This window comes from Panulirus ornatus, chromosome 20 (genome assembly GCF_036320965.1).
Source record: "Panulirus ornatus isolate Po-2019 chromosome 20, ASM3632096v1, whole genome shotgun sequence".
Classification (NCBI taxonomy): Eukaryota; Metazoa; Arthropoda; class Malacostraca; order Decapoda; family Palinuridae; genus Panulirus; species Panulirus ornatus.
Genome location: NC_092243.1, coordinates 61216970 through 61231156, shown reverse-complemented (window position 1 = coordinate 61231156; position 14187 = coordinate 61216970). Strand labels below are relative to the sequence as shown.

General features: G+C 43.2%; 1 protein-coding gene across 1 annotated transcript in view; it reads right to left on the bottom strand.

Annotated features, from left to right (window-relative positions):
- Positions 1 to 8820: 8820 nt before the first annotated feature.
- LOC139755751 (uncharacterized) overlaps positions 8821 to 14187 on the bottom strand; it is a 7029-nt gene continuing 1662 nt past the window's right edge. The window contains 5 exon segments of the mRNA XM_071674380.1: positions 8821 to 9293; positions 9296 to 9850; positions 9922 to 10201; positions 10341 to 11301; positions 13405 to 13555. Of these exon segments, the coding sequence (XP_071530481.1) occupies positions 9007 to 9293; positions 9296 to 9850; positions 9922 to 10201; positions 10341 to 11301; positions 13405 to 13555 (2234 nt within the window). The 3' untranslated portion in view covers positions 8821 to 9006.

The window sequence follows — 14187 nt, the reverse complement described above, 5'->3', positions numbered from 1 at the left end:
CTTACCTTCCTTAATGATGCAACAAAGGCGATGTGAAAGGGTTGCTGTCGGAGCCTAACCTAAAATACACAAGCTAGGATCGATCACATTGTATTGGGATTAACCAGAAGCCAACACAATTAGAGGTTGGGTTAGGCTGTATGTACAGTGTGGCTGGAGTAATAAGGGCTTGATCAGGTCTGATGGCCATGTTACATAAGGATATTATAATAGCTCATACCGAAAACCCTCCCCCCCCGTTAGCGATATTGATCCTTGATGCGATATTTTTCTTCCGTGAACAGCAAGAAGGCAGTCTATAGGGAGTCTAATTTATCAGTCATCGTAAACGTCATATAGATTTCATGGATTTTTATTCAAACGCAGTAAAGGTAAAGGAATCACACATGAAATGTAACTACATATGTTCTACTCTGATACAAAAAAATAGTATGGTACGACTTGTAGTAAGCAAGTTTCGCTGTTAAAAGTTTCAATAATCAAGATTAAGCAAATAAAAATGTGTTGTATTACCAGCGAATAAAGAACAGGTTTTGAAATAGGAGCAATCCATTCGGGAGGGCAGAACACTGACTCCGAGACTCGTCGTGTGTCATCGCGCACATGAAGCTCAGACGTAGATAGGCTTGACAGCAATTGATTTGTGCCGGTAACCCCGGCAAATTCATTTGTGCACCCCATGCTCAGCCCGTGAGCGGTAGCGCAAAAGGATTACAGGGGTCACAAGGGCCTTAGTCAGACCCCAGTGGATTGATATCACATGTTACAATTCGTATATCAGTCCATAGCATTACCCAATGGTTGATGCTTTACCTATTACGAAGAAAGTAGCAGCAGGTGACAGCCCACTAAGAGAGTTGTGAGAAGCAAGGATATTACTTAAAAAAAAAGCACTTCCCAAACATATTAGATTCATATTTTCCATATTTGATTGACGTTTCCCGCGTCAGCGACGTAGCGCCGGGAACAGACAAAGGAAGGCCGCATCCGCTTATCCATTCTCTCGCTGTCATGCGTAATGCACCGAAACCATTTACATACTTATATGAAAATATTCATCTAAACCCAAAATTGTACCGTAATATAAAATCAGCCTTAGAATAATGGTTAGCTAGACAACATTGAATACTGATTTCTAATCTCATACTGACAGTGAAGGAGGTAATACTTTGTTTCCCTGTTCAGTTTGAACGTCTTACTTGTGACATTTAGTTTTGATTTAAAGATTTTCTCGAATAGTTAAACTTGTACACGTTTCATGTAAACAAACTTCGGTGCATTAGATAGTGAAAAATTTGCACACTGCTGAGAGATAATTGTTATTCTTCTTTACAGGACCTCCCCTGGGTCCCCTTAGGACAGCTTTTTTTTTGCATGGTTCTCATATATATTTGAAAGGTTCAGACCCTCCCTAGACCCCCAAGATTTCGAATCCTGGTTAAGACTGCAAAATTTATAGGAACAGTCGGGAGCAAATAACGCGTATGAAAGAGCCCGATCCAAAACAGATGTTGCGTGTGAATTGCAGGGAATTTGGGTCCTTTATTAACATCTGGAGTACAGTTTTGCAACGTATCCACAGAAAAAATATCCCATGTTTTACATATTCAAATGTTTAACTTCCAAACAGTGACACTTACAATATGTTCGTCTAGTAGTTGGTAAAGTAATTTAAAGAATTGTATTTACATTCAGCACCGTGTACAGTCACTCATAAAAGTTTTTGGAGGTCCGTGTGTGTGTTTGTGTGTGTGTGTGTATGTGGGCCTGTGCTGAGTTCCCAACCCCTTTCTGGACGGCGAGTCTGTATAACGACGTGTATGTTCGTGTGTGGGTTATACAGTACCCAGAGACCTGTCGGCCAGAAAGGAATGGAGATGGAATTCACCCACACAGACGGAGACCTCAATAAACTTTTATAAGTGACTGTACATGACCAGTGATGTCAAGTAGCATCACGGTAAGTTGCTGCCTGCGTTCCATGTCGATGGCAGTTTTAGAAAATATATACCAAGTTGGTATCACCTTAAATCAGTTGCCATTAGGTGATATATCCTTAGTAATATTTTTCCTTCCCTGTAACTAGGCTGATACAGAAAATGTGTTGTGTAAAATTAACTAAGCTACTGAATATTGCATTGCGGTTATACGGCGTAGCAATTAGGGTAGCAAAGACCCTTGTAGCGCAAAGACCCTTGCAACAGGGTCTTTGGTTACGAGGAACAACTGTTTGTTTACATTCGTACGTCATGTGTACCTTTCCACACTGGAGAACTGTGTTTCACCTCGTTCTGACGAAACCCCTTGCTGTATCCATTATTTTGTGAGTGGTGAAATAGATTGTGATGATGGAAAGTATATATCTTGGTAAAGAAGCGTCCGCTGTAAAGTGAGTAGTAAGAATTTGTAAATAACCGCGGCCGATTTCTCACGAGGGTCCGTCACCTCGAGGGACTGAGCAGCTCAGCCATACTGTAGGACCAGGGACGAGGTAAGTCAGAATTATAATGTTATGTGTATTGGGCTGAATACTATATCGGCCGTACATGTTCTTGACTGACTCTCAGTTTACTGCTACTCCATGTGACAGGTATAGCCCTCAACGTAAGATACCTGTTGATGTTGGTTTAATTCGACAGTTCTATGCATGATTGTTTTCCGTTCGGGAAGGTTTAAAAGGAAACGCGTTGTCTTATCTGACGGTTGATTTTCATTTCTATACGCTAATGGTGCATTTCATAGATTTTATTATTAAGTTAAGAGAAGTAGCAAAAACTGAGTGCTTACAGAGACAGTGGCCATAAAACATCCTATACGATGTTCCGTTTTACAGCCTAGTCCACATCGACGACTCTCCGCCCTCACCAACGACTATCCGTAGATTGATTTTAGTTTGTTTTCAGTGTTTTGTAATCGTCTAGGTATGTGTTAAATTGGTATTAGTGTACACGAGTATCATGGGCTTTAAACAAGCTGATTTGTTCGTCAGAGGGCGGAATAAAAGCAGTTGATCAATGCCACCACACTCTCCATGTGACTCAGCGTTTAAGTAGAAATATATTTTGCTTTTGTGTTCTTCGCTGTCTCGTCGCTGTTAGGACTCTATATTATTTTGAGGGTTATTTTGCCAGAATTTGTACTTTTGTTACCTCCATTCTTGTGTTATTATGTTTAGTAAAATGGGCACTGAATTTGATATTTGGAATTTAACTGTGACACTTTCAGTCTAGAAGATAAGTGTTTAGCGCGCACTTCTCACCCTAGGAGATAAGAGGTAAGCGCGCGCTACCTAGCAGAGCGAGTGTTGTCTCGTCCGCCCAGACACTCATGACAAACTCCTGATGACAGTGTCTTTAATCAGAAGCATTAGCTCCATGTTTACACATTTATAATTCAATTATTAGATCGTCATCTATCTATCTATCTATCTATCTATCTATCTATCTATATATATATATATATATATATATATATATATATATATATATATATATATATATATAGTGCTCAAATTACAGAGGTATAAGTTTGTTGAGTATTCCTGGTAAATTATATGGGAGGGTATTGATTGAGAGGGTGAAGGCATGTACAGAGCATCAGATTGGGGAAGAGCAGTGTGGTTTCAGAAGTGGTAGAGGATGTGTGGATCAGGTGTTTGCTTTGAAGAATGTATGTGAGAAATACTTAGAAAAGCAAATGGATTTGTATGTAGCATTTATGGATCTGGAGAGGGCATATGATAGAGTTGATAGAGATGCTCTGTGGAAGGTATTAAGAATATATGGTGTGGGAGGCAAGTTGTTAGAAGCAGTGAAAAGTTTTTATCGAGGATGTAAGGCATGTGTACGTGTAGGAAAAGAGGAAAGTGATTGGTTCTCAGTGAATGTAGGTTTGCGGCAGGGATGTGTGATGTCTCCATGGTTGTTTGATTTGTTTATGGATGGGGTTGTTAGGGAGGTGAATGCAAGAGTTTTGGAAAGAGGGGCAAGTATGAAGTCTGTTGGGGATGAGAGAGCTTGGGAAGTGAGTCAGTTGTTGTTCGCTGATGATACAGCGTTGGTGGCTGATTCATGTAAGAAACTGCAGAAGCTGGTAAAGTTTGGTAAAGTGTGTGAAAGAAGAGAGTTAAGAGTAAATGTGAATAAGAGCAAGGTAATTAGGTGCAGTAGGGTTGAGGGTCAAGTCAATTGGGAGGTAAGTTTGAATGGAGAAAAACTGGAGGAAGTAAAGTGTTTTAGATATCTGGGAGTGGATCTGGCAGCGGATGGAACCATGGAAACGGAAGTGGATCATAGGGTGGGGGAGGGGGCGAAAATCCTGGGAGCCTTGAAGAATGTGTAGAAGTCGAGAACATTATCTCGGAAAGCAAAAATGGGTATGTTTGAAGGAATAGTGGTTCCAACAATGTTGTATGGTTGCGAGGCGTGGGCTATGGATAGAGTTGTGCGCAGGAGGATGGATGTGCTGGAAATGAGATGTTTGAGGACAATGTGTGGTGTGAGGTGGTTGGATCGAGTAAGTAACGTAAGGGTAAGAGAGATGTGTGGAAATAAAAAGAGCGTGGTTGAGAGAGTAGAAGAGGGTGTTTTGAAATGGTTTGGGCACATGGAGAGAATGAGTGAGGAAAGATTGACCAAGAGGATATATGTGTCGGAGGTGGAGGGAACGAGGAGAAGTGGCAGACCAAATTGGAGGTGGAAAGATGGAGTGAAAAAGATTTTGTGTGATCGGGGCCTGAACATGCAGGAGGGTGAAAGGAGGGCAAGGAATAGAGTGAATTGGAGCGATGTGGTCTACCCTGGGTTTGACGTGTTGTCAGTGGATTGAATCAAGGCATGTGAAGCGTCTGGGGTAAACCATGGAAAGCTGTGTAGGTATGTATATTTGCGTGTGTGGACGTATGTATATACATGTGTATGGGGGGGGTTGGGCCATTTCTTTCGTCTGTTTCCTTGCGCTACCTCGCAAACGCGGGAGACAGCGACAAAGTATAATAAAAATAAATAATATATATATATATATATATATATATATATATATATATATATATATATATATATATGTTTAATGACTGAGATCACACAGTTTGATATTGATGAAAATTATTTGTTTTCCATTATGTTGGCTTATTTGTTGTGAGCTAAAAGCCCTGTTGCTTCTGTTTCCAGATCTCTTATCCCCTTCCCATCTAAAGCAGCGCTCCTCAGTCGTACATTTTTTTTTTTTTTCACCCCTACATGTTTCACCAATCACTGTAATCTAGATTATGCTCTCTATGCCCAGTCGTAACGGTACCTCATGTATCACAGACCACAGACGCCTTAGGGCACGGGCCACAGTGTCTGTCATATGAAGCTAGCTCTCAACGCCTTGGTTGTATCTTAGGGCCACATTTACTGTTAGTTTTATTGTTTGAATTTTGAAAGGGAAATAGAAGTATTAAGTTTATTTTTTCGTTTTTACAAAGGTGTTTGATTTGTCGATACTCCATTTTGTCAGAATAGTGTACGAAAATTATATTTAGCTTCTGGAAATTAATTGAATATTAGAATTTTTCGAATTGACAGTGGTGGTTGCATTGTCAAGGCATTTTTTTTGTTATTCATTTAGGTATATCTAAATTCTTACACTATAAAAAAAAAAAAAATGCGTGGCTCTTGCAACTACATATGCACACCTCTTCGAACTTGTCGGGAGTCGTTCGCTATTTTTAGTATTTCTGTCTTTGGGTGCGGGAATGGGGGGAGAGACGGACACTATACTAGTCTATTCTGGCGCAGTATAGAGGAAGTTTATGTCACACAGGTATGAGGCAGGTCCTCACGATTGTAAAGGTTCCTTTCTTGTGTGCACAAATGCAGGTAATAATCTCACACAGTACATGTCATGATGTCACAACTGGTGGAGATTTCCTGGCCATTGTTTACGGATTATCTGTGTTTCTATAGAGTTAACAGTCATGCTGTAATGTAAATTCATTCAGTGAAGCTCAGACAGTTTATATACAAACATGTGTTTTGTAGTGATTATTGTAGAGTGATTTTTTTTTCCTGGAGTTCAGTGGACCGTGCTGAGAGACAAGCTTAATGGGGATTACTATCAGTAGGGGATTGAGATCGTAAGAGTTCTTTCTCTTTACACTCTATCCTTTCACAGATATGAAGGATAGTTTTACTGTCAAAGAATAAGCCATTAGAGAGTTTTAGATATATTTCAAACCTTTTTTTATTTTACAGATCATGAAAATTCACACGGTAGATACTGCAGTGTGCCATCTGATGTCCATAAACTTTAGCCAGTGAAAATTACTGTTGTTGCGTACGATACTCCGAACTGTGAAGTTTATAGTGGTTTTAAAGATAGATGATACCGGCCTGACGCGCGGAAGGACTGGGTTCGAATCCTCATCGCTAACGGGTAGATCGTTATCATTACTAAATGGGTTTGAGCGTGGGTTTGAGCGTAGGCTCTGTGCCATATGTGGGTGCTTTAGGTAATATACATGGTAGCGTTTTATAGTCTTAAGAGCTGAACTTTGCCATATATATGGTCTGTGTGCGCATCAGAAACCTAAACAAAACAGTCTGTCGATTCGTTATTAAGCATCTAACGAAAGATTCTGCCAGACTATCTGCGAAAAATGCTAGGAAGCCCGTCCAATGTATGTCGGTGGGTGCAGGTCTCCTTTGGTGTTCGCTGGTAAGTCAAGAGGCAGGTTAGGTTAGGTTAGGTTAGGTTAGAGGCAGACGTCCTGCTTTTATGCAGCTTTGTTTACGTTTAGAATTAAATATTAGCCAGTATAGGGTGGTAAATGCATTTCTGGTGTTGGTTGGTTTAAATCAACAACAGATAAGTATGATACACTACTTGCCCCTAAATTATTGTCCATCACTTGGTGGAATTTGAGATATATAGATCTTTATGATTATTTAAAACTATAGGAACCCTCCATTTGACTTACATTGATGTATATGCCGCCAAAAATTCGTGAGAAGAGTTACGTCATACTTTGATCTGATTATTTGAATTTGTTGACGTTCTTTTAATTTATTTACCTTTACTAGATATGGTGCTTCTAGCACGAGTTAGTAGTGTTCGTTATATCGATACATCGGCCGGCATTTCCCCCTGGGCTCTTAATCGCGGTTTTTCACATTTATTAAGTTATTGCTTTAATCGCTTAGATATTTCATAAGTGGTGGCAACTTCGTAGCATGGGTCGGTTGAAGAAGAAGAAAAAAATAAGATTGTTTTCACTATCATGGTAACTTTCGAAGCCATTATCGTTACTGAAATATTGTTACACTGCAATTACAGTTCTTCTCGAAGTACAGAATCTCAATCTTATGAATACGTTCCTTAGCTTTAAATGGAGAGGTTCTCTCTTGTAGAGCTTTTTTTTTTTATTATTATTTGTTGAGAAGCAGCCTGTTCGCTGTGTGTGGGGGCATTAAACACCTTGGTGGCAGTAACAGAGGAAATTGTGATGACGTTTGAAACAGCATTATGAATTCCTAAGTTGACGTTTCCCTTCTACAATCTGAACGATTGAATAAACTGCTTGAACCTCCTTAACATCTGTTTGCACAGGTACTACGTACACGCTCACCACCCTAAAAACTAATTTTTCCGGGCTTTGTTTTTTCTCTTTTTTGTTTTTTAATGTGATTTCATAGGTGGCAGCGGCTGGGCTAGTGAGATGTTTAAGGACCTCAGTAGGTAGAAATACTGTGCGTTGGGTACATGAGCGTTAGTTAGCCAACAACGTGAAGGTCAAAGTCAGAGCGGAGCGTCAGTTTCAATTTTTCGTCTTTCGAAAGCATATTCATGTATATCTGCGAATATATAAATCGTCGTTCTTGATTGTCGGATATTTATCATGATTATTCGTAGTGATTGTCGTATTTATGTTTACAGTCTGATATGACAGTATTATTGTATTTTTGATTGTTATGGAATCTTATCTAGAAATATAGTTTGCGCCTAAGAAGCCCATCAGAAAATGTAATTTGTAATTCTGAAAGTAAGGCCATACAGTGATGAATGACAAAAGAATATTACTCCTAACTTGTAAGTGTTGTATAGTGACCCCCTTTGTGTAGAGGTAAGCAGTGTTGACCATGAAGCATTAACGGACCGCCCGAGGTCGCGTTCATATAGGTTCGAGTCCTGTCTGCAGTTAACCCAGCTGTTCTTCATCCTCTAGGGACTGGTCGATAAAATGGGCTCCTATATGACGCTAGAAAATACTATATGTATAGAGTATTATGTGGTAGAGTTCCACCATCGGTATCATGTGGTGCAGTACCACCAGTGTCATGTGGTACTCCCCCACCAGTGTTATGTGGTACTCCCTCACCAGTGTTATGTGGTACTCCCTCACCAGTGTTATGTGGTACTCCCTCACCAGTGTCATGTGGTACTCCCTCACCAGTGTTATGTGGTACTCCCTCACCAGTGTCGTGTGGTACTCCCTCACCAGTATAATGTGGTACTTCCTCACCAGTGTTATGTGGTACACTCTCACCATTGTTATGTGGTACTCCCTCACCAGTGTCATGTGGTACTCCCTCACCAGTGTCATGTGGTACTCCCTCACCAGTGTTATGTGGTACTTTCTCACCAGTGTCATGTGGTACTCCCTCACCAGTGTTATTTATGTGGTACTCCCTCACCAGTGTTATGTGGTACTCCCTCACCGATGTCGTAACTTAACAAGTCTAATTCATATAACCATGAAGCTTAACACAGTTATTTCTAAACATCTAGATAACTGAATAGCGCAAGACCCATAATTCTAATTTAGTTATTATTTCACTTAGAGTTTCAGACTTGGTATATATAACTTGGAGAACAATTCACCTTTGTCCATTGGTCATAGTATAGAGGTTTTTGTTATTTTCCAACTATTTCCAGCCATAGTCTATTATTTTACGACCATGGAACATTTATTCTTATTTTTTTCCCAGGACATACGTACTTATGCGTCCTTATGTGCAACGTCAGTTATGGAGAGAGCGAATGAGAGGAAGGGAAGGCGAGATTGGTCTTGTAGAAATAGATGACGTTATACGTCACGATCACGGCAGCGAACACCACACGAGCGACTTTCAAGGTGACGCGAGCGCTGATGCGTCGGGTCCAGCGTCTGGCCCTCCTGTCATGGACGCGCAAGGGGAGCACTGGGTTGGCAGGAGCGGGGTTACAGGTGACGAGGTGCACCGCGATGATGAGCGACACGTTTATGATGGTGGAGACGTACCACTGGTCGATGAGCTTTTTGTAGGCCGTCGTGGGAGGCTGGAGAGGGACTCGGTATACAGGGATACCAGCACGAGCAGGGTGGTGAGGCTCATGGTGCCTCGGTCCGTGAAGGACTCCGCCGGGATGTAGAGCGTCCCGTAGGAGATCCCGAGCAGCAGGGACGTGGGGACGTACACGGACCAGACCATGTGCGAGTAGCGACGTCTCAGGGTGAACGACACCCGCCCCTCGTTGCCGGACACGGTCATGCGCCAGTCGTACACGACGTACTCGTTGAGCATGCCGTTGCCTAGGTAGTGGAGGGAGTAGCCGGTGTAGCGGACGCTGCCGGGGGGCACGTTGGCGAGGCGGATGGTGTAGTTGCATCGCTGGACGTCGTGTGGGTACAGCTCTAAGGAGAAGGGGCAGCGGATGGTGGGGCGAGCGACAGTCCAAGCCTCAATAGGGTTCCTCTGGCCGCTGTACACGTAGTCTGCAACAACAGACCTCCAGTCATGACGCGAAAGGAACATTATGGTAAATTTTGCCGAACATTGTTGTATAGAGACATTATCAGATGTTACGAGGGGAGGAATGGGCAAGAATACTGTGGGGAAGGAAAAGTCTTCACGACTGTGAGGGACCTACTGCAAGCTGGCCTGTGAAAGTGGAACTTACCATGACCGTCAGTAGTGCCGGTAGTCTTCCTGTCGACGGTCAGCGTCGGTGTTTGCATAAGTTCGGCCTTGCTTGTGACCGGCATTATCTTGAGGCTGGGCAGCCATATGTTGGCCTGGCCGGTGATGACATTGGAGGACTTGTCCGGCCGCAGGTTGAGGAACTCGAGACGGTTGTCGTACCACACGAGCCTAAGCTGGACTTCCATTGTCACCGTCATCTGCTGCAGGCTCACGTCGATGTTGTTGATGGTTTTCAGCAGCGTTACGCTTATGGGTAGCTGGGGAGGGAGTTCTTTAACGTAGCCCTCTGGCAGCCTCAGGAGGTGACAGTTCTGCTCATCGCTCCAGTCAGTACAGTCGGAGGTCAGGTCACAACGAGCTGTCATGTTGACACAGTCGCCGTCCTTGCAGGTGAACTGGTGAGTATGGTTGCAGCAGGGTGAGTGTGAGTGACTGGAGACCTCTCCTGAAGGTGCAGTCTTCATCCACTCCTGTTAGGTTCCATTGGTGTCGCCCTATGGGCAGGGAGACGCTCTCCACCGTGGCCAGCGTTGTGTTTTTGTGGTGGTGGAACACTACCCAGGACGTACCCACCTTCCTGATGCTCATATAGTGTGCACCAGCGAAGTAGATCTCCCCACCAGGAGACACCAGGATGATAAACTCCTCTTTGTAAACTGATGATTCACTGCCTGTGTCTGTACACAGTCCGTGCAGGAAGAAAGGCACGTGAGCACCCAGGTATTCTCCCGCGTAGCAAAACTTCTTATGATTTTCGCTCCAGAAAAACTCCCCCTCGCTGGACATAATGAGGTGCGAAGCTTCTCGTGGACCAGTGCCACCATCTACGCTGATGTTAACGGTAGCGTTTGTGGCCAGGTCAACGGTGGCGTTGGTGCGATGGTCGTAGATGACATTGATCATGGTGACTCGTTTGTTTTCGTATACCTTCGAGCATATGCTGCCGGATCTTCCAATGACCCGCATCAGGTGCCGCTTTTGGCTCTCTGTGTGTGGCGTGACGAGAGTCATGCCCAGCTTGGCCAGGCTTTTGGTAGCGCCCGGCAAGGGCAACGGCCGTTGGAAGAGGAAGAAGCGGTGAGGTTGCTGTCGACAGTGGGAGGTTTCTGTGGGTCGGACGCGACCCCGCAGCTGCCATGGGGGAGACGACCAGGGCAAGAGGGACCCGGCAGGAGGCGGCTTCTCACACGTAGCCAGGTCGTCCATCTCCTCGACGGTGAGGTGACGAGGCCACATCAGCAATAAGGACACGCGACCCCTGAAGGCCTGACCCAGACTGAAGCCGCCGCCCAGAGTGTCCTGCTCCTGCCCCAGCACCAGCAACCCGTCCAGCGGCAGCTGCTGTAGCCCATGACTCCTGCAGGCGAAGAAGGGATGATGGATGTCCGTGAGTCGGACGTGCAACTATTACCTTGTGACTGTTTGATGGACACTTACGAGTTCAGGTTAGAAGGAATGCAATAGTACCGAACAGATATGAAGTCACTCGTAGCGTGTATATATATATATATATATATATATATATATATATATATATATATATATATATATATATATATATATATATATGTATTGGAAAGGATCACAAATTTGCGCGTGATGAAGATATTCCTATGAATGAAACACGATAAGTTCCCAAGTGCACTTTCGTGTAATAATCACATCATCAGGGGAGACACAAGAGAAAGTTTACCAAATGGCGTCCTAGCTTCGTCTCTTCGATGTATATCAACTGACTTATATTTCTCTCTTGTGTCTCCCCTGGTGCTGTGATTATTACACGAAAGTGCACTTGGGAACTTATCGTGTTTCATTTTTCCCTGTGGACTCATAGGAATATATATATATATATATATATATATATATATATATATATATATATATATATATATATATATATATATATATATATGAAGGTGAAATTGCGATTCAGTAGTTCATATAATTTTATTCAACGTAATTTTTCTACACATGTGGCACGACATGTTTCCACTTCATCAGGCGCTAATACTTAATAAAGTATTAATAAAGCTAGGTGTGTCAGGGACCACTTTTCTTATATATTTTTCCCCCAAGAAACTGTAAAGCCCATCCTATTATTAACCAAATCTTTATGAGAGAATTGACAAAAAACGAAGATATAAGAAACGTGGTCCCTGACACACCTAGCTACCCAGGTCAACCCCCGCCACGTAACCCCCCCTTAACCACCACTCTCCCTTTTATGGTTACTGTCGTCGGTCAGGCCAGTGTGTCGTCTAGTACGGAAGACGCCGGGCGGCACTTCTGTTGTGATGTTGAGATTTGAATAACTTTATTAAGTTAATGGTGAATGGCTGAGAGTTACATAGGTGTATAGGCTCAACGACCAAGCGAGATGTTCTGCCCTTAGCACCATTGAAAAATATGCAGTCCCTTTAAAAGCAATACAAGAAAAGTAAAGCAAAGCAAAGCTTTCTTCCCATCCTCTACTTCGTTCGGCAACGCACTGGACGGGAAACAGGAAAAAAATAAAGAAAAAAGAAAATACCTTGCAGGACTAATATTCGTGAGGGGAATTTTTATGGGAAAATCAGAGGTTAGATTGAACGAGGATGTGTCATGCATCTCTTCACTTGTTATCAAGACAGTAATAAGGATAAACTTTGAACTCCAGCCTCTTGACTTACCATTTCTGTATTACCCATTATGTGGAAGGGTTACACACTAATTCCTTCTTGTTCCCTGAAATCAAGCTACACGGGTTAATCACTGTTGGTGCGTTACCGGAGCAAGGTCAGTTGTTGAGAAGGTAGCATAATATAGCACTACGCTATGATGATTGGTCAAAAGAATGATTCAGTACCGAAGAGTGAAAGGAGACGATCAAGCCTAATTTTGAACATATTAGCTATGTTGCTTTGAACAACATGTTCTTTGAGCTTAGTTGTTTGTAAAGAATTATTTTGTGTAATGGAGATAAACTCTGTGACCTTTAAGTTTTAGTCCATATTCTCTCGTTGGTAGCACTGGTGCCAAAGTAAAGTAACTTTCTACATTGACAGTGTTGAATCCTTAAGTATTTTTAAACATTTTTAAACTTCTACAGAGCCGCTTCTTGCTTAGAGAGAGCAGATTCAGATCCGTCCTCATGTGGTTTGCACTGCCTCCGGTATAAGAACATCCTTACTTTGGAATGGGGACCTGAATTGCACTGCATTGTTCGAGGCGGGGGTCTAACTTGACTTGAGTCTAGTGGCAATACTACATCCTTTTGTGTCTGACAAGTTTTCCGTTAATACATCCTAACATCCTGTTTGCTCTCGAGGCAGACTCGTTATATAATGCTGGGAGAATTTGAAGTCGCAGAGAGAGAGAGAGAGAGAGAGAGAGAGAGAGAGAGAGAGAGAAGCCCTGAAGGTTTCCCACGGAGAGAAAGTAAAGGCGTGAGGGAACGGGTCAAAGTGTTTTGCCTCCTCACCACGGTGGGAGGACGCGGCCTTGGTAGTAGAGGGCGGCTCCCCTGGGCCAGGTGAGCACACATAGGAGGTACCACGTGTCCTGCAGCGTCTGCACCTTGAAGAACTCCATGTGGCCTCCGATGACGATGACTGTCAGGTCCCGGATCACGTCTGCCGAGGAGAGGAGGAGGAGAGGTCAGAGAGCACTTCCAGCAGGGCATGATGGCGGATATGGCCAGTATGGAGGATGGTACTGTTCATGACCTCGACGGTACGACACCTTGAAATATGACGGTACGGCGGCCCACTGAGCATGATGGTACAACTCTTTGAGTATGATGGTACAATCCTTGAGTATGATGGTACGACCCTTCATGATGGTGCCACCCTTGAGTATGATGGTGCAACCCTTGAGCATGATGGTACAACCTTTGAGTGTGATGGTACAACCCTTGAGTATGATGGGACTACCCTTGAGCATGATGGTACAACCCTTGAGCATGATGGTACAACCTTTGAGTGTGATGGTGCAACCCTTGAGTATGATGGGACTACCCTTGAGCATGATGGTACAACCCTTGAGTATGATGGTACTACCCTTGAGTGTGATGGTGCAACCCTTGAGTATGATGGTACTACCCTTGAGCATGATGGTACAACCCTTGAGTATGATGGCACTACCCTTGAGCATGATGGTACAACCCTTGAGTAAGATGGTACAACCCTTGAGTATGATGGTGCAACCCTTGAGTATGATGGTGCAACCCTTGAGCATGATGGTACGACCCTTGAGTATGATAGTA